Source organism: Leiobunum rupestre, chromosome 1, assembly GCF_980474605.1.
Source record: "Leiobunum rupestre chromosome 1, qqLeiRupe1.1.hap1, whole genome shotgun sequence".
Taxonomy (NCBI): domain Eukaryota; kingdom Metazoa; phylum Arthropoda; class Arachnida; order Opiliones; family Sclerosomatidae; genus Leiobunum; species Leiobunum rupestre.
The window spans coordinates 32,438,818-32,465,031 of NC_143384.1; the positions used below are offsets into that span (position 1 = coordinate 32,438,818).

General features: G+C 36.3%; 1 protein-coding gene across 1 annotated transcript in view; it reads right to left on the bottom strand.

The window, feature by feature from the left end:
* Positions 1–26,214, bottom strand: part of LOC149962160 (dynein axonemal heavy chain 12-like) — a 59,985-nt gene that overhangs the window by 12,561 nt on the left and 21,210 nt on the right. Inside the window, exons 7-12 of the mRNA XM_090164404.1 lie at positions 25,442–25,780; positions 22,542–23,226; positions 8,930–9,130; positions 6,769–7,368; positions 3,612–4,310; positions 2,576–2,722 (exon numbers count right to left, since the gene is read on the bottom strand). Coding sequence (XP_090020530.1) covers positions 2,576–2,722; positions 3,612–4,310; positions 6,769–7,368; positions 8,930–9,130; positions 22,542–23,226; positions 25,442–25,780 — 2,671 coding nt within the window. The remainder of the gene's footprint in view (positions 1–2,575; positions 2,723–3,611; positions 4,311–6,768; positions 7,369–8,929; positions 9,131–22,541; positions 23,227–25,441; positions 25,781–26,214) is intronic.

A 26,214-nucleotide genomic window follows, 5' to 3' on the forward strand; every position in this document is an offset into this window, starting at 1 on the left:
CGCTTTTTCAAGCAAAAAGATTTTTTTTCTTCAAAATAATGGATGGCGCCACGGGTCATATGATAACGTTTGCTCGTCATTTTAGAGCAGACGGCACATTCGTATTTTTCAAAAACTTGTTTCGCGGGGAGCAGATTTGATTGGATCTCTAGATTAATATTCCCAACTCAATGTTTTGCACGCGCGTTGAAAAATAAAAAAGAAGCGCGCGCTCAAATACTTTAACCAGAGATCCTGCTAGCTAGGAGCAACAAACACAAGGAGGACGCAGCTAGCCTTTAAACACGCTAACGCAATGTTGTGAACGAATTTCATTGGACGAGCCTTTACGTTTAACGTTATACGGGCGGGGGGGGAGACAATTTCCAAATTTTCCCCTTCCGACGGCAGCAGGAGCTAAAGCGTCTAGCCAATGAAAAATGTACACAAGAAAATCCTTGTGTGGGGTGTTATGTTTGTTGCTCCTAGATCTCTGCTAGTCACTGCGCCCATAAAGATATGAAACTCTCACGAAAACGCGTCAAGAAAAATTCAAGCATCAGCGTCGCCGCTCGGCCGGGAGAAAACCCATTTTTCGCTTATGGCATCACAAAAGCTTTCTCCCAGACGTTGAGGGGCGCCACCGTCGGCAAAAAAAAATAGAGGGTAGCTGCAGCAGCTACCCTCTATTTCTTTTTGGCAGCTGGGGGTATCGGGAGTTCCATATCTCTATAAGCGCAGCATCTCTGCTTTAACCATACAACAGCTAGAAAGTAACCAAATCATGTGACCACCGATGTTTTTCGGAATCACCTATTTTAGTGGGAAATATTTTTAAAAATGCCTTGATAGGTATCCAGTTATTAGTATTCAACTTTGAAACGAAACGTCATCGATAATATTTTAAAACATGCAAATAAGGAGTAAAATGTTTTTTTTTTTAATATTTGTCTTAATTTTCATAGCCTGCTTGTGGTTTTAGTTTCGGAAGTAGCACCAAGCATGTATTTATTTGAACATAAAGATAATGACTATGTTGAGACAATTATTAGTGTCATCATATGTAACATAATTACTCATAAGTATGCCACAGTACTTTTATTCGATTAAAAAATCTTCACTAACGGTTTGTCTCACCACGAACCAGTAAAAAGGTGGACTACGTTAGATTTAACCTTTTTATTCATCCTAGTAATTTTGGAAGCCACACTATTGGATACTAACATATATATTTAAGCTAATTGAGAAGGAATTTTTTGTGTCGGAAATTCGGAATTTTAGTCAGCCCAATGTAGCTTTATTGAAATTCATAAACTCGCTCGGTTTGTGCGGATGAAGTTAAATAATGAGTAGTTTAGAAAAATAAAAGGTTGGGGAAAATGATCAATATGGTTCGGTTCAGTGATCGCTTATCGAATATGGAACAAGTCGTCAAAATGGGATATTCCACCAGCGTTATTAAAACCCATACTAAGCCTAGAAGAGTTAGGCCTAGGCTCTAAAGAATTTCAACAATTTTTTCCAATAAACCTGCTTCTTTTATTTGACAATGCAAAATTTATTTTAGAACCTGAGTCTCCGAAAACTTCATTAATTTGCATATTAATTGCATTAACAGCTTGTAGTTCATTTTAGCTCCTAATACCCTATTCAGACGAGGCTAATAAAACTGGGTTCAGTAAACCAAAGTTAAATTTTTATAGCACATTTCAGTATAGCTAAATAAGCTGTGGTTTAAAAACGGGATCTAAACCCGGGCTTATAAGCCTCGGCTGTAGAGAGTATAAGCCTTGGTTGTACAAACGGGTTTGTTTACTAAAATAATGGCCGTCGGTTTATCAGACGTAGAGCTAATTGCGCGACGGTATAATCAGCCGTTGAGATTCGATGACATCAAATATGACGTCAAATATTACGTAGGGTACGGATGACGCAATATCTGTGAAACAAACCGTTAGTGAATCTGTGAAGGAATCTAGGAATATAATACTGCGTACCTGGAACAGAAATTTGCATTCCCCCATCACGGACTCGCTGATTTAGCTTCGGCAACGCGAGAGCTATACAATTTCGGACATACGAGCGTAGCGCCATCGTGAAAATAGGCGGCATTTTTTGTCTCTATAAATTTTGCCTACTTTTCATTCTATTCACAAGGATTTTTTGTACAAGTTGAAACACGAATATTCTACCTGGATTCTACGAAACTAATTTCGGAGATGTTTATTTAATTTGAAGACAAAATAAATAAATCTTTAAAACCGGCACGCATTTTTAACCAAGTCCCAACGAACACGCGGACGAAATTTTGACTACGGTGTCCGCTAGGTGTCTCTAGTATCTTATGTCCGAATTCCCCACATTGCCAGGCCTATGAATCCCATATTTCCCCTCCAGTATTTCCATCCTCCTAGAAGGAATAGAGCTAGTGGCGTACTTATGAGAAATTATGTTACATATGATATTATTCTCAATCCTCCTCGTGGTCGAAGAGTAAGCTCCTCCCCCCTAAACCAATCAAATTAGCCAGTATCTAAGTGGTTCCCCGCAACTGAATACTGCTACATTATTTCATGTAGCCCTAGAAGAGACGTACTTTTAAATTGTCCGGTAGCTCGGATCTGCCAGCGTAATGCGGATTCATAGTGATGCAAACGTAACACGTTGGGTTTAGCGTTATTAGAGTGCCTTCGAATTCAAACTCAACTTTCTTCGCTTGAATGGCTTGGCTTATACTTTGAATCTATTAAATATAGAGTGTTAAAAAGTACTTCAGCATTTACAGACACCACAATGGAGTAAACGTAAGGAGTCGTTTTGCGATATAATAACAGCTAGCATAAATAGTCGATTTTATAAAATAAGGAGAAGGCAGCTACCCTTTAAACACGCTAACGCAGTGTTGTGTACAAATTTCATTGGACAAACCTTTACGCTGAACGTTTTAAGGGCGGGGGGAGATAATTTCCGAATTTTCCCCCTTCAGACGGCAGCAGGCGCTAATGCGTAACCAATGAAAACTGTACACAAAAAAGTGCACGACTTTTAACGGGTTGTTGCGTTCACCTCTTGAGGGGTGCTGTGTTTGTTGCTCCTAGCATGAATTTTAACGAGTAAACCGGGTACGTTCAAGTAACGAAACTCAGTTGGGAATCGGTGTTTGCTTGATTTTGGTTCTGTGAGGTTGTTGAATGGTTTCTTTTTAAGTCACCGGTGTTTCAAAACTTGGCGGTGAAATGTACAAACAACGCGTGAGACGTCACGTCATCAAAAAATCATATCTTCTATCTGGTTTTTACTATGGGCATCATGCATCCACAACCGGAAACGGAATAAGTTGTACAGTAAGGAAATTATTGCATCGATTATTCACCGATATTTTTGATGAGCGTTATTGAACGTACCCACCGTGATATGGGCTTGACGGCACCGAGCCTTTTTGCGTGTGATGACGTCAAAGCGAGCGTCATAGCCCGGAATGGCGTCGTAACGTGGAGAAAAGACCCGGTGCTACTCCCATTTTGGAGCCCTTACGTAAGGCCCTCCCTAAATCTTTGGCTGACATAACCTATAACGCGTTAAAATGGATTTGACAGCACCACTCCTAACCTTTTCTCTGTGACACCACACACCTGTTGAGCGACAACGGACAAGACCTCCAGTTCGATCCGATTGAACTCGTCGAAACAGGCCCAAGCGCCGGACGATGCCAAGCCTTTAAAAAATTTGCCCATGGCCAAATAGTCCAGACCCTCGGAACAATTGAACACGACGCATTGCACAGCCAGGGCTTTAGCCAAGTCTTTAGTTGTCTCCGTTTTGCCCGTGCCGGCTGGACCTTCCGGCGCCCCGTTCAGGTGCAAATGGTACGCCGCCATTAGGGTACGGTAGCAACGGTCGGTTAAGGGTGTCATCACTAGTCGGTCGCTATTGCCGAGATATTCGTAGGCATACAGCGCCTCGGTGTAAATCATGCGAACTAAAACGTTCTTCATCTGCCAATAGTAACGCAACTGCGACGTCCAATTGAAGTCTTCGACGTCAACGACGGCCTGACCAATTAGATCGGTCACGACGTCTCGACTATGGACGTCCAGTACAATCAGCGCCCCCATCGTTTTCCGGACCAGCGGGGGCAGTTCCGAACGGACAAAATCCACCACGACTGCCAATTGTTTCTCCTGCAACTTGGCGTAATTCGCCAGCTCGCTTTTGTCGCCGCTGAGCAGCGCTTTATGAACGGAGGAAGTCCACTTGATTTGAGAGACGCAGAGGACCACTTGACCCGGCCACTGAGTGGCCCATTTGCCCCTCGCCTCGTCCGAATAGGCCTAAAAAACGATTGTTATTATCAAAAACGTTTTATGGAGAGGTCGGCGCACAACTGGTTTTTAATTGCAACTCGTTCGTCAATTTCAGGTCGGTAAAAATCTCACTGTGCCGTTTGGCTCTACCCAAAACTTCATTTAACCTAGGAGCAACAAACACAAGGAGAACGCAGCTAGCCTTTAAACACGCTAACGAAGGGTTGTGTACGAATTTCATTGGACGAGCGTCACGAGCCTTTACGCTGAACGTTTTACGGGCGGGGGGAAGACAATTTCCGAATTTTCCCCTTCCGACGGCAGCAGGCCCTAAAGCGTCTAGCCAATGAAAAACGTACGCAAGAAAATCCACGACTTTTGACGGGTTGCGTTCTCCTTGTGTGGGGTGTTGTGTTTGTTGCTCCTAGATTTAGCAATTCATAGAAAACAAATTATTTTATGGTATTTTGTCTTTATAATGTGTGAGTTTCAATAATATTTGACACATGCGCAGTTAATCGAAAAAGCAGAAAAGGATGGAACCAACGACGTCAGCTTAGGTTTCCCTACGTGGTCACAAGTACCTTGTTAAAAGTTTTTATTTTATTTAAGGCGATAGATGGCGGTGCGGTTATTGAAACTCACATATGTTATTAGTAATAATAACAGGGAAACTATGTAATGAAGTTAAATTTTAAGATTCAATAGATGATGCGTAATAGCGTAAGCTTTTATTCAGTCTGTTATAAATTACGCGCTAAAATATTAGTTCCGTTAGATGGCGCAACGAGACACAGGGATATTTTCCCATCTACGCACACTGCACTTTAGTGACGAAAGAGCTGCACTTACCAGGAGACGACCCGAGGGGATTTTCACCGATTTTGTTTAAATTCCGGGGATAAGTAGACCTTAATGTAACCAAGGATACTGTATACTGTATTAAGAGGATAAGAGGCAAAGAGAAAAACTGGCGAAACTGATTCCGGCAATGCGCATTAGATCCTAGCTCGGCTTCAAATTTACTATTCCGTCAAGGCCAAATTTTATAGCTGTATCCTGATGTAACTTGAAATTTCACAAAAGGAAAAGTTTCGACGGGCTAAATAGTTTTGCCATGGTTGCATAAATGTTTTTGATTACTTAAAATATACTTTTCCCGATGGAAATTACCATGGAGAAATCGGTGATTTTTAGGGTCCCCCCTTTGAAACATTTTTAAATATTAAAAAAATAAATTATGTTTAAAAAAATGTACATTTGGTAAATTCAGGTTAATTTGGGTAAAATTTTGTCAATTTACTTGCATTTACCTAATTTACACATTTTACTAATATTTACCGAAATGAACATGCCCATTTTAAATAATATAACCCAAATTTACTTGTATTTACCAATTTGCTTATTTTTTCCCAAATTTACACGCGTTTACCAAAATTAACCGGAATTTACCCAATGTACAATTTTTTTAATATATAATTTTTTTTAAACCATTAAAGTGTTGGTTGCACGAAATATTAGCTATGGCTAATTAATGATTCATTAGAAAGAGCAAACATTTTATAGCAAGTACAGAAAATTTCATCAAAATCGGTTAAGTGGTCTTTGAATTATTATAAAAAGAAGTCGAAATGGTGGAAATCGAGTTTTTCGGCGAATTTCCAGACTTTCTCGGCACCCATGACGTCAGAAAATGCGAAGCGTATCATTGGCTAATTGTCTGTAATACATTTCTTTACATCTGGGATTAAAAGCAGGTTGATTTAACACCCATGAAAAAGTCCTACGCAATAGTAATTGAAATAGGCATACACAACCCTACGTAGTAGAAAAACGATATGAAACCGAAGGCTCCTCGTAAATTATTTGTTAAACGTCGGGTCGCGCGCGCGTAAAAAAAAAAAAATTATTTCGATAATAAGCCCAATATTATGATTAAAAACCTCTGGTTTGAAAACTTCTACAAGTAAACAGAATCTCTCCACTTCAGTTCCTTCTATTTTAGGAATAAAACTACAGCTTTGATTTGCCCCAAATTGCTCGTGCTACGGAGATAAATTCGCCGAAAATTTCAGGATTTTGGCGAGCGAAAAAGGTCAGTTTCGGACTCAAAGTTAATACACTTAGGCTTGGAAACTTGTTTCGACAATGACATTTTTGGAAAGAGAACGTCCTGGGCTTCAAAACAAGCCCGCATTCATTCGGTTTTATTGCTATCGATTTTTCGTGCAACCAACACTTTAAATCTGCGACTTCTCCATGTTAATTTCCATAGGGAATTGTTGATTTTAAGTTATCACGAGCATTTTTGGTTGCCATGGCAAAACTAAAGCCCGTCGAATTTTTTCCTTTTGGGAAATTTCAAGTTACACAAAGGTCTACTTATACCCCGAATTTAAACAAAATGTTAGTTATAGGCGCTGACGTCTTCATAAAAGGATCTTGTTATTATCTGGACGAACAACAACTGCGGACGACGACTTACATTCATTCCGTCAACGATGGACTTATGGACAGACGCCTTCATGACGTCTTGGACTTCGCACAGCCATTTTTCTACCTGACCATTGGCCTTGACCGTGTCCACTCTGCGGAAAAATTGAACCCGCTCGCCTTCGCTACTGATCATGGCTTCGATTTCTAATTTGCGCGTGAAGGCCAATTCGGCGATGCCTTCGAAACATTTTTTCAAGTGAGGTTGGACGCGTTTCGGGTCTTGGGTCTCGGACAAAATCTCCAGCATTTCGTCGTTGGACAGGAAGAAGAAACGAGGGAACAAGAGCCGCTTCTGTTCTAAGTAGCAACTTAAGCCTTTGCTGACGACTTCTAAGTTCTCCAAAATGCCGTGAAACGTGTCCAGAAAATGGGATGTCTTGACAATCGAGAGTACTTTCGGTGACCGGGTCGTGTCCGACATGGCGGCTTTCCATTCGATGTCGATTTGTTTGAATAATTTGCTCTCTATTGGTATTTGCACCATGATGTCCTCGGAACTGAAGACGGGCTCCAAGTACAGCCATTGCGATTGGACGCTTAACCAGGCGTCCAACGTGTCTTGAAGAAGGTTTAGTATACCCTCCCATTCCTAAACGTACAATTTATTTTATGATTCGCAAGTAAGTTACTTAAAGCAAGTGTCGGCTCTAGCATTGCCACCTGTATTATGAAAAGGCCCCTGTTATTAGAGATGACCATTAATCTATCTGAATCTTCGAAAAAAACGACTTTTACTGGAGAGCGTGGTGCCATCTATTAATGACAAACAGGCAAAGGAAGCTAATATTTAAAATAGCCAAATGATACCGCAGGTCCGTTAGCCATTGTAGAGTATTATAGTTGGACCTCTTATTCTCTATTAAGTGGACTTTAACTTAATCTATATAACCCATATAAAATATTTTGTTTAAAATTACTGTAATTTATATTATTGACCAATTTAGAAACGAGCCAATCAACGCGAGGGGTAACAAAAATATAAGTACCCGCCTTTTGGGTCAAAATGTAGCTGAACTATCTTGGTTTTATTTCGAGGCTAGCGACATCTGTTGAAAAAAGAGCTACTTCACGTGGAGCCGACGCTTGCTTTAAAGCAAGTGGCTGCTCTATCAAAAAAAGTGAAAAAAATTTAAACAAATGCTTCTAAAAGCGCATCTAGGTGGCAGCACCTTCCGGGACTTACAGCGGAAGGCGAGTTGTTGGCCATCTATTGGCTTAATAATCATGTGATTTCGAAAAGCCAATGAACGCGAGAAGCTCCCAATTTTCCACCATCCTTGGAAATAACAGTGGTCAGGTGGTCAAAGACCATTTAATTAATTGCTCAGACCAGTTTATTTATTCAAAATTTGGGGGTCAATGGTCACCGTGTCCAGTTTATTAATTCGAAATAATAACAAAAAAAACAGAAGGTGACCAGTTTAATAATTAAAAATAATAGGAGATGACCTATTAATTTAAGGTTTTATCAATTTTGAATTCCCTATTCACTGGATTTCTGTGTACAGCGACTCCACTTACTACCGCCGCGGTCCACCTCGAGGTTTTATGTAGAGTCCCTTCGCTCGCATCCCTCGAACGAGTCGAACTGTCTAACCCCCCTCTGGCTGCAAACCCTCAATCCTCTAGTCTCGCATTCCCCCGAGTACGGTAGGCTACCTGGCTACGCGCTAACGGGCCGGGGACTCTGGAGTTACGGTGCCTAAAGAAAGAAAGATAATACGGTAAATTACGAGGGTCTTCTAGGCTATGGTAGTAGTCTTAGGTGAGATAGTACTATATTGTACTATTCTTGTGGTACTCATAAAATAAAGTTAACTATTTTGAATTCGTGTAAAGTTTATGTTACCAACATAATCTAAATATTTTTTTTAGGCTTATAAATGACATTAGAACATTTTATATAAGACCAGTTTAATAATTCATAAGCTAGGGGGTCACTGGTCATAAGGACCAGTTTAATCATTCATATGCTAGGGGTTCACTGGTCATCAGGACCAGTTTTAAAAAAAAACCTTATTTCCAAGGCTGTTTTCCACACCTTACTCAACTTGTTTGATTTTTACGCTAACGACATCTAGTGCTAGCGAATGCAACTAGACTGGAGCCGCCACTGGCTTTAAATATATTGAAAACTGTCCCATTCTCACCTTGATGTTTTTTTCAATCGGTTTACTGAAAGGCGACCCTCTCATGGTTTGGGTTCGGATGACGTGGTCGTCCAGAAGATTTTGAATCTCTTCAATAGACGCCAGAATACTGGTTTCCTTGTCTTTGTACAGTAAAAGTGGAATAGTGATGGCCTCCCATTCCTGTTTCATTTTCACCAATGATTGTTCTAAACTGTATTCCTAAAATAGCGGACGATATTTTTAAAGATAATACGACGCAAATAATGTCTCATTGACATTATTAAATTATCAAAGTAGGTTTATAATAACCTATTTATACGAGTTAACATTTGGTTCCAACTTACAATAGACCTTTCCATAAAATGTTGGTTACGGTAAGAGGGGTTAGAAAAACTGTTTTTGCAAGGATGATTTAGATCAACGTTATATATATTACTCCTTGTTTTTAGCCTCGCTCTACTCTTGAGCTCGGTATGTCGTCTGCTACCGAGTGTAAGTATTTACAAAACACGGCGTATTAAAATTAATCCGAGTTATATTAATAAATTTGTTATATCAAATGTTTAAAGTATAAAAGTATTTCGATTACTTAACTAGTCATAAAAGGATATGATTTAAATATTTTAAATAACGAAAAATTTAGCACGGTTTCGATGTTGTTTAACAGAATAACAGTTGATGTTTATAGCCTTGTGAACTAAGGCTTAAGATTTCATTGACAGCCACTGTAGTTTATCAGGTAAAGATTGTTGTTTATCATAAAATACTAGCTAATAAATATCTGATTAACAATACTTTCACAGCTCTAGGTGATATGAGTATTGCAATAATAATTCATTTAATTAGTGTCGAAAATAAATTAAAATCAGTTTGAACTCCGAAGTCACTAAGCCTAACCCGAGCTCCGTGTAAAATGTTTGGGGAAATCTTACCGGAAATTGATAAAATGCAGCCAACTTTTTGTTTAGCTTTAGCGAAATTGATAGACGTAGAAAAAAACAGTGAAAGCACGTAGAAATATTTTATGTGAAGGCCAATTGTTTGTAGACCAAAACATAAAGACGCGTTGCATTTATCGTTCGTTAACTATCGCAGACAAGTAGTCGTAATTCCAACTACAAAAATACCTTTACTACAACCATAAGTGTATAATATTGTAACGTAAGTGTTACACTTTATATTCTTCACATGCAAAAGTTTTCCTGACGACGTGAGAGCTATTCGCAAAACAGAGTGGATTACGGGCTTCCTCGCCGTTTTGTGTCTGCTTGCTCCCGCGTCACGACTCACAAGTAGCCTTTGGCAGCGCCTCGCTAGATGGAGATTTTCTTCTGGTGATGACGTCAGTTTGTTACTAGCTCTCAGTAAAATATACCTTAAAGTGACAAACTAATAAAACAATATTATAGACTTATGTTTATACTAATAGGGGATAACATACGACCCAAAATGTTTTCCTCCGCCATCTTGGGTACCAAAGATTCAATAACGTACCGAACTTGCTAATTAAATTTTGTAAATACCTCTATTTTATTCGTTAACCACTTTAGTAAGTAAAGTTATTGGTAGTTTTGAAATATATTTTCTGTCTGCTAAACATTACATGACATTACTACATGACGTAACTTTGTTACTAGCTCGCAGTAAAATATTCCCCAAAGTGACAAACTTATGGAACAATATTATAGACTTATGCTACAACCAAATTCGTCGATTATCATTAATTGAGGTATGTAACATTAATTATATTTAACTTATTTTTATTCTGTAGAAAAGATGAATATACAAATTCAGGAGCTCACATTGTTCCTTTATTCGCGTTCACCGAAAATTAATTAAAAGCCATTTATTAATATTTTCCAAAATATTACTCTTTTTCTGTCCTCTTGTACCCTACTTTAATCGAATGTATTTGGAAAACTATACAGGGTGTTTCAAAAGGTAATGCAAAAATTTGAAGGAGTTGTAGGGGGCGAGTTGAGAAGTATGCCTGTTTTCCCCCCATTTGCCAGAGAGCTTCAAAGTGTGGCCTACTAGCCATTGGAAGTAGGCTGCAGCAAGCGCAAAATCAAGCAGCAGAAAAACGCGAACATTAAGGGGGAAGAATACAGTAAAAGCAAGGATCCTATATGTTAGAAGGATAGGTAGCCCTCCGGCCAGCCCGTGTTTTCAAAACGCCGGCAGCGCCGTCGATATTAAGAGAGCCTCTAAAAGTGTGACGTCTTGTTTCTATTCCCTCAAGGACCAATTTTGGCAGTGCTTCCTCCGTGTTTTGTCCTTGACGGAATCTAAAGACGGATTCTCTATCGCGCATGACCCACCGACGGCGCTGCCATTTTTCGTCCCTCGTTTCATATCCTTCTAACATATAGAATCCTTGGTAATAGCCTCTTTTTCGTTCAAGCTGAACGTTTCTGTTTAAACATTTAAATAATTGAATTATATTTTTCTTATGAGGCTGAACCTTCCTCTAGTGCTTAAAATAATTTTGATAATTCTAATATTAATAGTTAACGAGATATAAGGTTCTAACTAAAGGGTAGTTTGGGCTCTTGCCCAACTTGTTTAGCTCCGGGGGTCCGAATTAAAACGTAATAACTTAATTACTTTTAAATTTGAAATTGTCAAAATTATTTTAGGCACTAAACAACAGGCTGTTCTACACTTAAATATTATTTGAACTCATCGTAGGAAAATGGGGAAAAAACAGGCATACTTCTCAACTCACCCCCTACAACCCCTTCAAATTTTTGCATCACCTTTTGAAACACCCAGTAGATTGAAATGTTATTTATAAAATTGTTGGGAGTGGAAAGTTAGGGCGTGGGGCAGGGCCGGCGCTACGATTTTTTGGCCCCAGGTAAGTCTTCTCAGGCCCGTGCCCACCAAATGTTTTGTTAAAAATATTTATAGTTTGGCAACCCGGCCGGCGGGCCCTTTTCGGATGCCTGGGCCCGGGGTACTTTTGCCCCGCTTACCCCCCCCCTAACGCTGGCCCTGGCATAGGGTACAAATAGATAAAGAAATTTGGACAGTTACAATTCACCTCTATCACGCCGACACTGTACAAATTAACTGATTTAAATATTTGAGGATAAACGTGGTTTTTAAAAATTTCTTTAAATTATGTAAATTTTCTGCCCAAGAAAGAAACTACTGTGTTTAGAAACCAAGTTGGGCTAACAGAGCTCACCGCGTAATACAACAAACTAGTGTTGATAATTTTCCAGAAAATTTTCCGCAAATCGGAAAAATTTAAACATAAATTACTTTTTAAGGGTTTTTAATGTTTTTAACTTTTAACCGATATAAAATGTCTAATATCACTGCACGTGCTACCATGGACTAATTAATGTATACACAGGGACGGTCCGCATAGGAAATTTAGCGGCTAACGATTGCTAAATGTGCCCTCGAGCGGCGATTGTGCGAACTAACGACAAACTGAGTCAAGGGGGATGGAAACGGGAGGAAAGGTTTAAGGGTACAAAAAAAAGCAGTCGCCTTGCCGGCGATGTTGTAAGCTCCACGTGCGTTTGGTAAATGAATTCATTTATATCAACAATTAAATTGATTGATATTAATTTTTCGGCCCATACATTCGAGACGTTATTCTCAATTTGTCCAGACAAAAATAAAATTAAAGGGAATATAACCTCAGGTATTTGGTGTGGAACACCAACGTTTGCAGCTCTGGCCGCTCTTGCCTTTGGCTTTAGAAATGTTTGGCGCTACTGTACAGGGTAATTTGAAAAATTGAAGGGGTCTTCCATAAAGATCGCTTTGCGGGTTATATTCCCTTTAACAAAGTGGATTTAAGTGATTCCGATAATGGTAAATCAAAGATTTTTTTGGACAAGGCTTAGAAAAAGATGAACAGGAAAGGTATAAAGAAATCTTTCGTGTGTTCTTTACGACAATACTTCGAATCACTTTTAATAATCAGCTAGGCTAATACCCAAGGCACCACCTTAGGCCTAAGTCATCGAGCGACTTTTAAGCCTTTAATTCAGGTGGCCGGGTTACAATGCGTAGGAGGGTGGTGGCAAGCCCAGTAGAAGGAAAGTAAGGGCGAGGCTCCGACCCCGGGGTCGGGGTCAGGTTCGGGATCGGGGTCCGGGATTTAAGGGGTGAAATGAGGGTAAAATCGTCGAAAAGTCAATGTATTTAGGGTATTTCTCGCGACGATTTGTTTTTTCGTATATCAACATATTGTGTCCAGGCCAACTTGTTCATTTATCTACGCTTATCTCGAAAGATACTTGAACGTATATCTTATCAAGTTTTATCGTACGGAATAAGTTGAAATGATGTAAAAATTGATAACCTAGGCGACGCGTGCGCAGATTACCCCGGGGACGCGGTTAATTTGAATTTAAGAGTGTTTTGACGTCATGGAATATTCGTTGTTAAAGTAGAATGGAAATATTTTTAAACTTCATTTTAATAACATTGTAGTACTTAAATATGCTTGACACTTGAACCAATCTCACGAGTATTTCTTAAAACGAATATCTCGATCGCGTTTTATCGTACGAAATAAGTGGAAATTATGTAAGTTGAATGATACTTGATAACCTAGGCAGGAAGATAGCGCGCGCGTGCGTGGATTACCTGGGAGGCGCGGATTGCCCGGGCGCGCGGTTAATTTGAATTTAAAACATGGATTCCCTCTCCGAAATAATTCATGTACCCAAAATTGGACCGCAAGTTTTTTTTCTTTTTAGGGGAATCTCTATGGGAGTTTAACATTACAATAAAGCTAATAGGTCCAGTTTGGGGTACTTTTGGTCCGAAATGGGGTACATAGGGCCGAAAATGGTGACTTTGGTCGTTTTAAGGGTACTTTTGGTCTATTTTGGTCTATTTTTGGGTACATCAGAAAAGCAGTTGGAAAAACGAAGAGCCTTTTTTTTTCCACCCATCTCCAAACTCCAAAAATTTATTGCTTTAATTTATTTATCGCTTCCGTAGGTATAAAATAAGATAAAAACCACTTACCTATATTTTAATTACGGTAAATTAAAAATACTTAATTAGTGTACTAAGTTACGTTTAAAAGAACCTTTTGTAACAATTCCAATATGTAAATATAGGTATAAGGATTGAAAAAATACTTAAAGTGGTTTTACTGATAAACTCTAAAGGAATTTAACTTTAAAGGGTATCTTAGATTATTGTTTTTAATTTTATTCAAGTTGAAAACGTATTAAGAGTCCTTCAAAGTACTATAAAAGGATTTTATTTACGAACTTAATTCATATTTTCTTCAAACTTTCAATTCGCTTTTATTACTATTTAAATACGGTAAAATATAATTCTTATACACAAATATAGTCAGAAAAATACTATAAAACACTAAAATAAATTTGTGTGGATAAGATTTGTAAATATCATTTTGAAACTAATAACTTTCACGCTTTAATTAAGTCAAGCCAATAAAAACAATTACCTATATTTTAAATACGGTAAAATATAAATACATTTCCGATATGTAAATAGGTAGAATAACACTATGAAAAGTTCCTTTTTCTTCTTTTAATACGACAACACACAACTCTGATACGCAAATATATAAAGAAAATATAAAAAAAATTTACTCTACGTTCGATACGTTAAAATACATTTCCGATACACAAATATAGATAAAGAAATACTATAAAATGTAAAAAGGTAGAAAAATACTACACATTAACCATTATGAATTTAAGCTTACAACATCCTTCACGTATAGAGCATAACATATATGTTCAGAGTTAACTTGTTTCCTCGTTATCTTTATCGCATGTGTTTTAAATAGCGTATGGAATAAGTTAAGAATGTACTGAAATGGTGTATGTTTAAACCTCGTAGAATAAAGAGTAAAACATATGTTCAGAGTCGGCTTGATTACTAAAGCGAATAACACAGAGACGTTTCCGGTGTAGTCACGTAGGAAGAAAAATACTACAACACTCTCTATACTCTACATTCAACACGTTAAAATATACTTCCGAAATGCCAATATAGGTAGTAAAATACTACAAAATCTCTATACTTTACCTTCAATACGTTAAATTACATTCCAATATGTAAATATAGGAGGAAAAATACTACAAAAGCCTCTTTTCTTGGCGTTCAATATGTTAAAATAGATTTCTGAAATGCAAATATAGGTAGTAAATACTACAAAATCTCTATACTCTACCTTCAATACGTTAAATTACATTCCAATATGTAAATATAGGTAGTAAATACTACAAAAGCCTCTTTTCTTGGCGTTCAATATGTTAAAATAGATTTCTGAAATGCAAATATAGGTAGTAAATACTACAAAAGCCTCTTTTCTTGGCGTTCAATATATTAAAATAGATTTCTGAAATGCAAATATAGGTAGTAATTACTACAAAAGCCTCTTACTCTACGTTCAATACGTTAAATTAATGATATGCCTCCGATCGAATCGTTAATTTTTTCCTATTTAAATATACGCATTTAAATTAGAATTGCTTCTAGTGTTCGGCAGTCGATTAATTTTTATCCACAAATTTTCCGATTTATTTAAAAAACGTTGGTAAAAAGAATATCATTTTAACTTATTTAATTGTGTTTTTTACCCAACCAAGCATTTATTTGAATAAAAGTGGTATTTATTTAAATAACCAATAGTTAAATAAAAATTGTTAAATGTTTAAATAATCGAAAGTGAACAAGCCTATTTTTTAAATAAAACAAACCTATTTTTTAAATAAAACAAACAGACTTTAGAGTTGATAAGATTTGTAAATATCATTTGAAACTAATAATTTTCACGCTTTATTTAAGTCAAGCAATTACATTTTTAAAAATGAAAGAAGTTAAACAATATAAAAATTTGTAAATATTGTAAATATTTTTAGGTAATAAAGAAATTAAGAAATGTTTTAATTAAAATATCTTTCATTTTCTACTACATTTTTAAAAATGAAAGAAGTTTAACAATATAATTATTCTAATATAATTTCAAAATCAGGTATTATTTAAAGTACAAATGCATAATTTAGTGAAGCAATTCTTATTTAAATACTTTTATTTAATTAATTTGTGTATCTGAAATGTATTTATTGAAAAATAAGTGGGTTTTACTATTTATCACGGTTATATATATATATATATATATATTGGAATTGTTACAAAAGGTTCTTTTAAACGTAACTTAGTACATTAATTTATTTTGGAAGTTCAAAACGTATTAAGAGCCCTTCAGAGTACTATAAAAGGATTTCATTTACAAACTAAATTAATATTTTCTTCAAACTTTCAATTCGTTATAATTTGAATTCAAATGAAAACATCATGGATTATAGGTGCGTAATCTACTATTAGACCGAACTAATTAAAAAAAATACTTAAAGTAAGTGGTTTTACTGATAAACTCTAAAGGAATTTTGGAATTTTCTAGAATAGCAAAGTAAAACTAAAACGTAAACCAAGTTTAAAACGAAACTAATAACTGGGAGAAAGGTTGAAGTAAGTAATTTTTTTGATTTTTCGTTTTTTAATTTTTGAGTTCCCTATATTATTATAAACTAAATTAAATATAATTTTTGAAAATTTGTGATAAAAGATCTGCTCCTTCGTGTTTTACATATATTTAAAAACTCGAGATTTTAATGAATTGTTTTCAAAGCATGAAAAATATAGCAGATCCTTTGATTTTAATTGTAGTTAGTAGTTACTTAAAAAAAAGTCGCTAGCTGACTTGGAGCTGGTGTAGTTAAATTTTAAAAATGTGTATTTTAAATTTTGTTTGTAAAAGTTTTTTGAAAAAGTTTAGTCTTATAGTTTAAATTTATAAAATAAAATAAAATATAAATTATACATTTGGTTTAGTATTTTACTATTGCAAGTAAAATTAATAGTAATTTCAATTACTTTTTTAGTTTTTTTTTTGACAAATATGCAAACTATTTAGTTATTTCAAAAACAAATACGTCGAATTATTTGGTATTCGAAATACTATTGGTTAGTTTTTATATCTCTAATTTTATTTTTCAGAACAATTTCTCTTTGTCTAGCTTCTTCTAACTTTAATTTAGATGGCCTTAAAGCCAAGTATTTAACAAATTTTGTAACCAAGTAGATGGAGCTTTAAACAATTTTTCAGTCATGTAGTCAAGGAAATGTTCAAATATACGTGTATTTGGTCATTTTGATGGTCAAATAGCCCAGTATGGAACTGCGAGATGATAGTCAGACATTGAGACGCGGGTGGCGCCCGTGCCCCAGCGTCCGCGCCAGCCCCGTCGGTGCCCCGTCGATGGAGGCTCGGGGCACCATCAATACTTGCAATAGTAAAATACTAAACCAAATGTATAATTTATATTTTATTTTATTTAATAAATTTAAACTATAATACTAAACTTTTTCAAAAAAACTTTTACAAACAAAATTTAAAATACACATTTTTAAAATTTAACTACACCAGCTCCAAGTCAGCTAGCGACTTTTTTTTTAAGTAACTACTAACTACAATTAAAATCAAAGGATCTGCTATATTTTTCATGCTTTGAAAACAATTCATTAAAATCTCGAGTTTTTAAATATATGTAAAACACGAAGGAGCAGATCTTTTATCACAAATTTTCAAAAATTATATTTAATTTAGTTTATAATAATATAGGGAACTCAAAAATTAAAAAACGAAAAATCAAAAAAATTACTTACTTCAACCTTTCTCCCAGTTATTAGTTTCGTTTTAAACTTGGTTTACGTTTTAGTTTTACTTTGCTATTCTAGAAAATTCCAAAATTCCTTTAGAGTTTATCAGTAAAACCACTTACTTTAAGTATTTTTTTTTAATTAGTTCGGTCTAATAGTAGATTACGCACCTATAATCCATGATGTTTTCATTTAAATTCAAATTATAACGAATTGAAAGTTTGAAGAAAATATTAATTTAGTTTGTAAATGAAATCCTTTTATAGTACTCTGAAGGGCTCTTAATACGTTTTGAACTTCCAAAATAAATTAATGTACTAAGTTACGTTTAAAAGAACCTTTTGTAACAATTCCAATATATATATATATATATATATATATATATATATATATATATATAAAACCGTGATAAATAGTAAAACCCACTTATTTTTCAATAAATACATTTCAGATACACAAATTAATTAAATAAAAGTATTTAAATAAGAATTGCTTCACTAAATTATGCATTTGTACTTTAAATAATACCTGATTTTGAAATTATATTAGAATAATTATATTGTTAAACTTCTTTCATTTTTAAAAATGTAGTAGAAAATGAAAGATATTTTAATTAAAACATTTCTTAATTTCTTTATTACCTAAAAATATTTACAATATTTACAAATTTTTATATTGTTTAACTTCTTTCATTTTTAAAAATGTAATTGCTTGACTTAAATAAAGCGTGAAAATTATTAGTTTCAAATGATATTTACAAATCTTATCAACTCTAAAGTCTGTTTGTTTTATTTAAAAAATAGGTTTGTTTTATTTAAAAAATAGGCTTGTTCACTTTCGATTATTTAAACATTTAACAATTTTTATTTAACTATTGGTTATTTAAATAAATACCACTTTTATTTAAATAAATGCTTGGTTGGGTAAAAAACACAATTAAATAAGTTAAAATGATATTCTTTTTACCAACGTTTTTTAAATAAATCGGAAAATTTGTGGATAAAAATTAATCGACTGCCGAACACTAGAAGCAATTCTAATTTAAATGCGTATATTTAAATAGGAAAAAATTAACGATTCGATCGGAGGCATATCATTAATTTAACGTATTGAACGTAGAGTAAGAGGCTTTTGTAGTAATTACTACCTATATTTGCATTTCAGAAATCTATTTTAATATATTGAACGCCAAGAAAAGAGGCTTTTGTAGTATTTACTACCTATATTTGCATTTCAGAAATCTATTTTAACATATTGAACGCCAAGAAAAGAGGCTTTTGTAGTATTTACTACCTATATTTACATATTGGAATGTAATTTAACGTATTGAAGGTAGAGTATAGAGATTTTGTAGTATTTACTACCTATATTTGCATTTCAGAAATCTATTTTAACATATTGAACGCCAAGAAAAGAGGCTTTTGTAGTATTTTTCCTCCTATATTTACATATTGGAATGTAATTTAACGTATTGAAGGTAAAGTATAGAGATTTTGTAGTATTTTACTACCTATATTGGCATTTCGGAAGTATATTTTAACGTGTTGAATGTAGAGTATAGAGAGTGTTGTAGTATTTTTCTTCCTACGTGACTACACCGGAAACGTCTCTGTGTTATTCGCTTTAGTAATCAAGCCGACTCTGAACATATGTTTTACTCTTTATTCTACGAGGTTTAAACATACACCATTTCAGTACATTCTTAACTTATTCCATACGCTATTTAAAACACATGCGATAAAGATAACGAGGAAACAAGTTAACTCTGAACATATATGTTATGCTCTATACGTGAAGGATGTTGTAAGCTTAAATTCATAATGGTTAATGTGTAGTATTTTTCTACCTTTTTACATTTTATAGTATTTCTTTATCTATATTTGTGTATCGGAAATGTATTTTAACGTATCGAACGTAGAGTAAATTTTTTTTATATTTTCTTTATATATTTGCGTATCAGAGTTGTGTGTTGTCGTATTAAAAGAAGAAAAAGGAACTTTTCATAGTGTTATTCTACCTATTTACATATCGGAAATGTATTTATATTTTACCGTATTTAAAATATAGGTAATTGTTTTTATTGGCTTGACTTAATTAAAGCGTGAAAGTTATTAGTTTCAAAATGATATTTACAAATCTTATCCACACAAATTTATTTTAGTGTTTTATAGTATTTTTCTGACTATATTTGTGTATAAGAATTATATTTTACCGTATTTAAATAGTAATAAAAGCGAATTGAAAGTTTGAAGAAAATATGAATTAAGTTCGTAAATAAAATCCTTTTATAGTACTTTGAAGGACTCTTAATACGTTTTCAACTTGAATAAAATTAAAAACAATAATCTAAGATACCCTTTAAAGTTAAATTCCTTTAGAGTTTATCAGTAAAACCACTTTAAGTATTTTTTCAATCCTTATACCTATATTTACATATTGGAATTGTTACAAAAGGTTCTTTTAAACGTAACTTAGTACACTAATTAAGTATTTTTAATTTACCGTAATTAAAATATAGGTAAGTGGTTTTTATCTTATTTTATACCTACGGAAGCGATAAATAAATTAAAGCAATAAATTTTTGGAGTTTGGAGATGGGTGGAAAAAAAAAGGCTCTTCGTTTTTCCAACTGCTTTTCTGATGTACCCAAAAATGGACCAAAATAGACCAAAAGTACCCTTAAAACGACCAAAGTCACCATTTTCGGCCCTATGTACCCCATTTCGGACCAAAAGTACCCCAAACTGGACCTATTAGCTTTATTGTAATGTTAAACTCCCATAGAGATTCCCCTAAAAAGAAAAAAAACTTGCGGTCCAATTTTGGGTACATGAATTATTTCGGAGAGGGAATCCATGTTTTAAATTCAAATTAACCGCGCGCCCGGGCAATCCGCGCCTCCCAGGTAATCCACGCACGCGCGCGCTATCTTCCTGCCTAGGTTATCAAGTATCATACAACTTACATAATTTCCACTTATTTCGTACGATAAAACGCGATCGAGATATTCGTTTTAAGAAATACTCGTGAGATTGGTTCAAGTGTCAAGCATATTTAAGTACTACAATGTTATTAAAATGAAGTTTAAAAATATTTCCATTCTACTTTAACAACGAATATTCCATGACGTCAAAACACTCTTAAATTCAAATTAACCGCGTCCCCAGGGTAATCTGCGCACGCGTCGCCTAGGTTATCAATTTTTACATCATTTCAACTTATTCCGTACGATAAAACTTGATAAGATATACGTTCAAGTATCTTTCGAGATAAGCGTAGATAAATGAACAAGTTGGCCTGGACACAATATGTTGATATACGAAAAAACAAATCGTCGCGAGAAATACCCTAAATACATTGACTTTTCGACGATTTTACCCTCATTTCACCCCTTAAATCCCGGACCCCGATCCCGAACCTGACCCCGACCCCGGGGTCGGAGCCTCGCCCTTACTTTCCTTCTACTAAGCCCTGCATGCCACGCGTTCGAGCCAACAGCTCCCTACACTAACTATTACCGTTAACCTAGACAAGTTTTTATGGAAGGGGAAACAAAAGAACTCGGGGGAAAACCCCTTAAACCAGTGGGGAGAGAACTTGCAAACTCAACGCGGAAGGAGTTGTTCCGAGTGTTCACCCAGTGCCAAAAGCTGGGATCGAACCCGGCTCCTCTTGCTGCGAGGCGAAAAGTGCTAACCACTCCGCCACCCCACCTTACACTAAGGGTAAACACACAGCTTTTTCCTCATAATTAATTTGTAAAACTACTTAAATAAATTAAAGCTCTTAAATCATACACCTTATTCAAATGAACGAAAAAAACCCGTTTGTTTTTCAAATCATAAGCAGACGCCAACATCGATAGACTCCAAGACTTGCAGATAGAGGGCAGCATCGTTTTTCCGTTTGATGACGTTTTGACTCGGCTAACTTTGCTTAAGGGGGGAGGAAAAGAGGGAACAGCATTAACAAGACTTAGTCGCCGATTTTATGAGAGAGTGGCGTTGTGCGGACCGTCCCTGTGTATACATTAATTAGTCCATGTTGCTACAAAACATTATAGTGTTACATTTTTAATAAGTTTAAACTATAGAGGTTTAGTTTTACTTTCAGATTCCAAAAAATGAGGCGAAAAATCCGCTTTATTTAAATTTGCAAACAATATATTAGACTACCTAATCATGGAATGAAAACATTTTTATTTTTTTCGGAAAAATACGGAATATTTTCCGGAAAAAAGGTCTCGGTCCTTTTCCGCGGAACATTTTCCGACTTACAACACTACAACAAACGAATTTACTCCTACCAAAAGTGACATAAGACCCAACAGTGTGTCAACTCTATCTTTGCGCCCGTTAAAATATTTACTGAGACGAGAGCTAGTCTCACAATAGACTACTTAACCTACTAGTCTATGGTGTGCCGCGATTTTATCTCTTTGTTTTATTCTCCCGTAGACATACGTTCTAAAACGCCTCACTCGGCGGCGCTGGAGTGGAGAAAATTTCAAATTTTGATGACGTATTTTCAACCCCCTCTCCCACTCCCTCTTTTTACTTCGCGACAAGCTCCCATTAAACATTTTACCGTACCAAGGATCCTATATGTTAGAAGGATAGGTAGCCCTCCGGCCAGCCCGTGTTTTCAAAACGCCGGCAGCGCTGTCGATATTAAAAGAGCCTCTAAACGTGGGACGTCTTGTTTCTTTTCCCTCAAGGACAAATTTAGGCGGTGCTTCCTCCGTCTTTTGTCCTTGACGGAATCTAAAGACGGATTCTCTATCGCGCATGACCCACCGACGGCGCTGCCATTTTTCGTCCCTCGCCTCATATCCTTCTAACATATAGGATCCTTGACCGTACTGACACACTTTTGGGTCTTATGCCGCTTTTGATGGCGGCCATAGCCAGAAGTAACTCCTGACAATATCAGGTCGGCGCGTATAGCTTACCTTTGAGGCCACAGCGGCAATAGTCTCCAACTTCTGCATGTGTGAGCTTATGGGTAGTTCCAACATCCGCCTCAAGGTGGTCCCCGTATTAGGCACGATATCACCAACGCCCAATTCCTCCGCCATTTCGTGCCAATGCCGGGTTTTCAAACCAGGATTGCACAAGACGGCTATGGCTTGAAGATTCTCCTTGAACTTCACAATACCACTGGTCAGAAACTCGCCAAGCTTCAAGGGCGCCGGTAAATTAGCTAGCGTTACGGGCGCCACTTCGGTCTTGGTCGAGTTCAAAGCTCGACGGTTTCCACCGGTCAGCAGGTTCTTAAACTTGCCGCGGAAGGTTTTCTGCAACTCGTAGGCCTGCTCGCTGAACAGTTCCACGCTGGATTCGATCTGGTCACTCTTCATGACCAGAAAGCTGCCGTTCAACCAGTTCTTCTCGACGCGTTGCCAGTTGTGGATGGCGGAGTACAGTTGGAGGTACGGTTGCAGTTCTTGGGACACGCTATCCGCGTCGGGGTAGCTGCTAACTGGGATTTTGAAAAGCGTCTCTTCGCGATTGATCCACGAGATGGCGCTGAAGACTTTCAAGACGCGTTTGTGGAAGAGTTTGGCTTCCATCGAGTATTGACGCAGCAGGGTTATGTCGCCGTAATCGTCAAAGTCCTTCACTTGTTTCGATAATCTAATTGGTGTAAGAAACTGTTATATATATAGCATTTTTTAAAAAACCTAACTAGAGGATCGAAACATTGAAAATGATAAATTTGAATATTTAGAGCAGTGTTTTGGGTAGGAATATAAAAGACCCGTATCCTGGAATGGAAAACTGTAGTCCCCCAAAACCTAGGGTAACGTCATATTAGCAGCATCTCTGGCAACCTTGGGCAGTAACGTAGCTTGATCTAAAACCTCAACCTAAGCCTATAGCGCCATCTTACGGCAGGCAGTGTTACTAGATTAACATATGCGTGTACAGGGTTGGACATAAGGCACTACAAATTTGACTACCAAAATAAATGCTCTGACTACTAAAATTAATCGAAATCCCTAAATATTCATAAATAATGGAGAATATGGCGTATCATAAATTCATCATTCATCAATCCCATTTTATTAAAAAATATCACATCATGTAACTCAAGTGTAATAAACTCCTATTTTAATTCTGACGGGTAAAGCGAAATGTTGGCTATCCTTCTGGTTTGTATACTCCCATTTTTACCCCCACTAGTCAGTAACTACTAAATAAATTAAGATAGGAGGCTCACTAGCCAGGCTGACTACTAAAAAAATAACCTTATGTCCAATCCTTGTGTACATATAATTTCGTCTGCTAGACGTTCGAAAGAAGAAGTGGTAACCAGTGTTGGAAATAAGCTTTTTAAAAGTATACTGGTCAATGTGACGACTATACCCCTACTTAAAAATAAATGAACTGGTCATGACCACCCTTTCCTGCCCCACCTTTCTCGCCCCTTTTATTTTACCTTTGAAAGTGAATTGTTAATAGCGATTAGGAACTATAATGAGTTTTATTTACCACAAACCAAAAAAATATTTCATCATCTTCCTCTTTTACTCCTTTTTGACCTTTTTTTTGTTTGTAAAAGTCATAAAGAAATTGCAATGTTAGGGTTCGTACATGACCTGGAATACCTGGAAAACCTGGAAAAGTCAGGGAATTGGAAAATGTTTCCAAAAGGTCAGGGAAAAGTCAGCGAATTTGAAAATGATTCCCAATGGTCAGGGAATAGTCAGGGAAATTTAAAATTGTCCGAAATAGTAAGGGAATTTTAAAATGACCCCAAAAACCAATCCGGAAAATAAATTTTTGAAAAATTTATTAAAAATACATACTAAACATTTTTCAAGATTTTACCTCAAAACATAAATTTATTCTACAAAAATGGTCAGGGAAATTTGGAAATTTAGTCAGGGAAAACCTGGAAATTTCAGGGAATTTAATTCCGGAATTTTGAACGAACCCTGAATGTCTTCTATGCTTATGTTTCTTAATCATATTCTTAATGAATGATCTAGATGTTTCTCATTTAGTTCGACGAATCTGCCTGATTGTAGCGGAAGAACGTCAAATTGCATTACTGCCAGATGCCACGAAATACGCTCAATTTAGGAGTAGAAATAAGCCAAAATCCGCAATTTAATTGGCTGTGAGGAGCTGAGAGCGCAACGCGTTTATCATTTTCTCTTTTCGGTATAGAATTCTACTTTTAATTAAAAATAAACTGGCCATTATGACCAGTGAACCCCCCAGATTCTATTTAATTTACTGATCATAGCCCAAAATAAACTGGTCTTTGACCGACGCCACCGCCTTATTTCCAACACTGGTGGTAACGGGTTTTTCTTTGGTTTAGTAGTGGAAACTGATTTTAATTAGTGGAAGAAGCTAAATATTTGGTTTTAGTAACAAAATATTGTAAATATTAAACAATATATATTTATACAATTATTTGGTTTTTTTTTCCTTTGGAAAAAACCGTATAGTTGTGTTCTTGGAAAATTAAATTGAAAGCTTTTCCTTGTTTCATTGTAAAAACTATAAAAAACCCGTGGCGTGCCAACAATTAGCAGACGAACATATTTTCTTAAGTTCATACTATTTCCGCTAGATGTCTATATTGTATTAAGTTCAATGGTTTCACGTTGCGAAGGCTACCTTCCCCGTCTAAAATCCTTCAGATTCCCATGTTATTTTCAATGGAAAAAAATCCCAATCATGTTGTCAAAAACGTTTTCGGTTGCCATGGCAATACGATAGCCCATCGCAACTTTTCCCTCGCAGGTTTTTCAAGTTACATGGAGGTGTACATTATACCCGAGTTTGAACAAAATCGGAGATAACCACCTCGGGTCGTCTCCTTGTTAGTACGAACCTGTCTACTTCTTTGACGACGAAATCAACTTCGGAGGCCATCTGGTCTTCCAAATTCCACTTGGAATTGTCCAACATGGCAGTGCAGGCTTCGAGGGAGGGTTGCAGATTGGTGGGCAAGGACAGCACTTCGGCGTTCAATTCCACGTCTTCGGGCAGGAAATGGTACGAATCCAACAATTTCATCATGCGGACACCGCTCGCGTTCACTTCCAGCGTCAACTCCGGCAACTTCTTGGAACAAATTTGATCCAAAAGGACGTTCATCTTCAACATCTCTTGCGTGTTCCGGGGAGCGTTTTGAATGTCTTCCTTCAATTGGTAAAATTCGCCACAGAGCCTTTGGATTGATATTTCAATTAACTCAAGTATACGAAGAAGAAACATAAGCCAGACATTCCAACAATACACCTGGGGTACGTCAAGTTGATAAGATTTCTTGCAAGAAATGTAAGATTTCTTGTGCTCTCGCGAGTAAGAGCGATTGACGTCAGAGATCTGTCAAGATTAGTAAGATCCGCTCGGTAAGATCGCTTTATAGGTATATTCATAAGCCTATCAACCCTAAGTTTGAATCGAAAGGCAGTGTTGGTTCAAGCAAACGACTGTCGAAAGTACAGCGCTAAATCCACCCGGTGGCGGAAAAGAGAAACGTAACGCGTCCCGCAATGCATGATGCCAGCTGCCTTGGTAAGAGAGAGGTGCGTAGAGGGAGAAAGGGGGAAGGAAGAAGCTTCAATTTATCTCTACCAGGTGCCGATACTATCGCCTGAT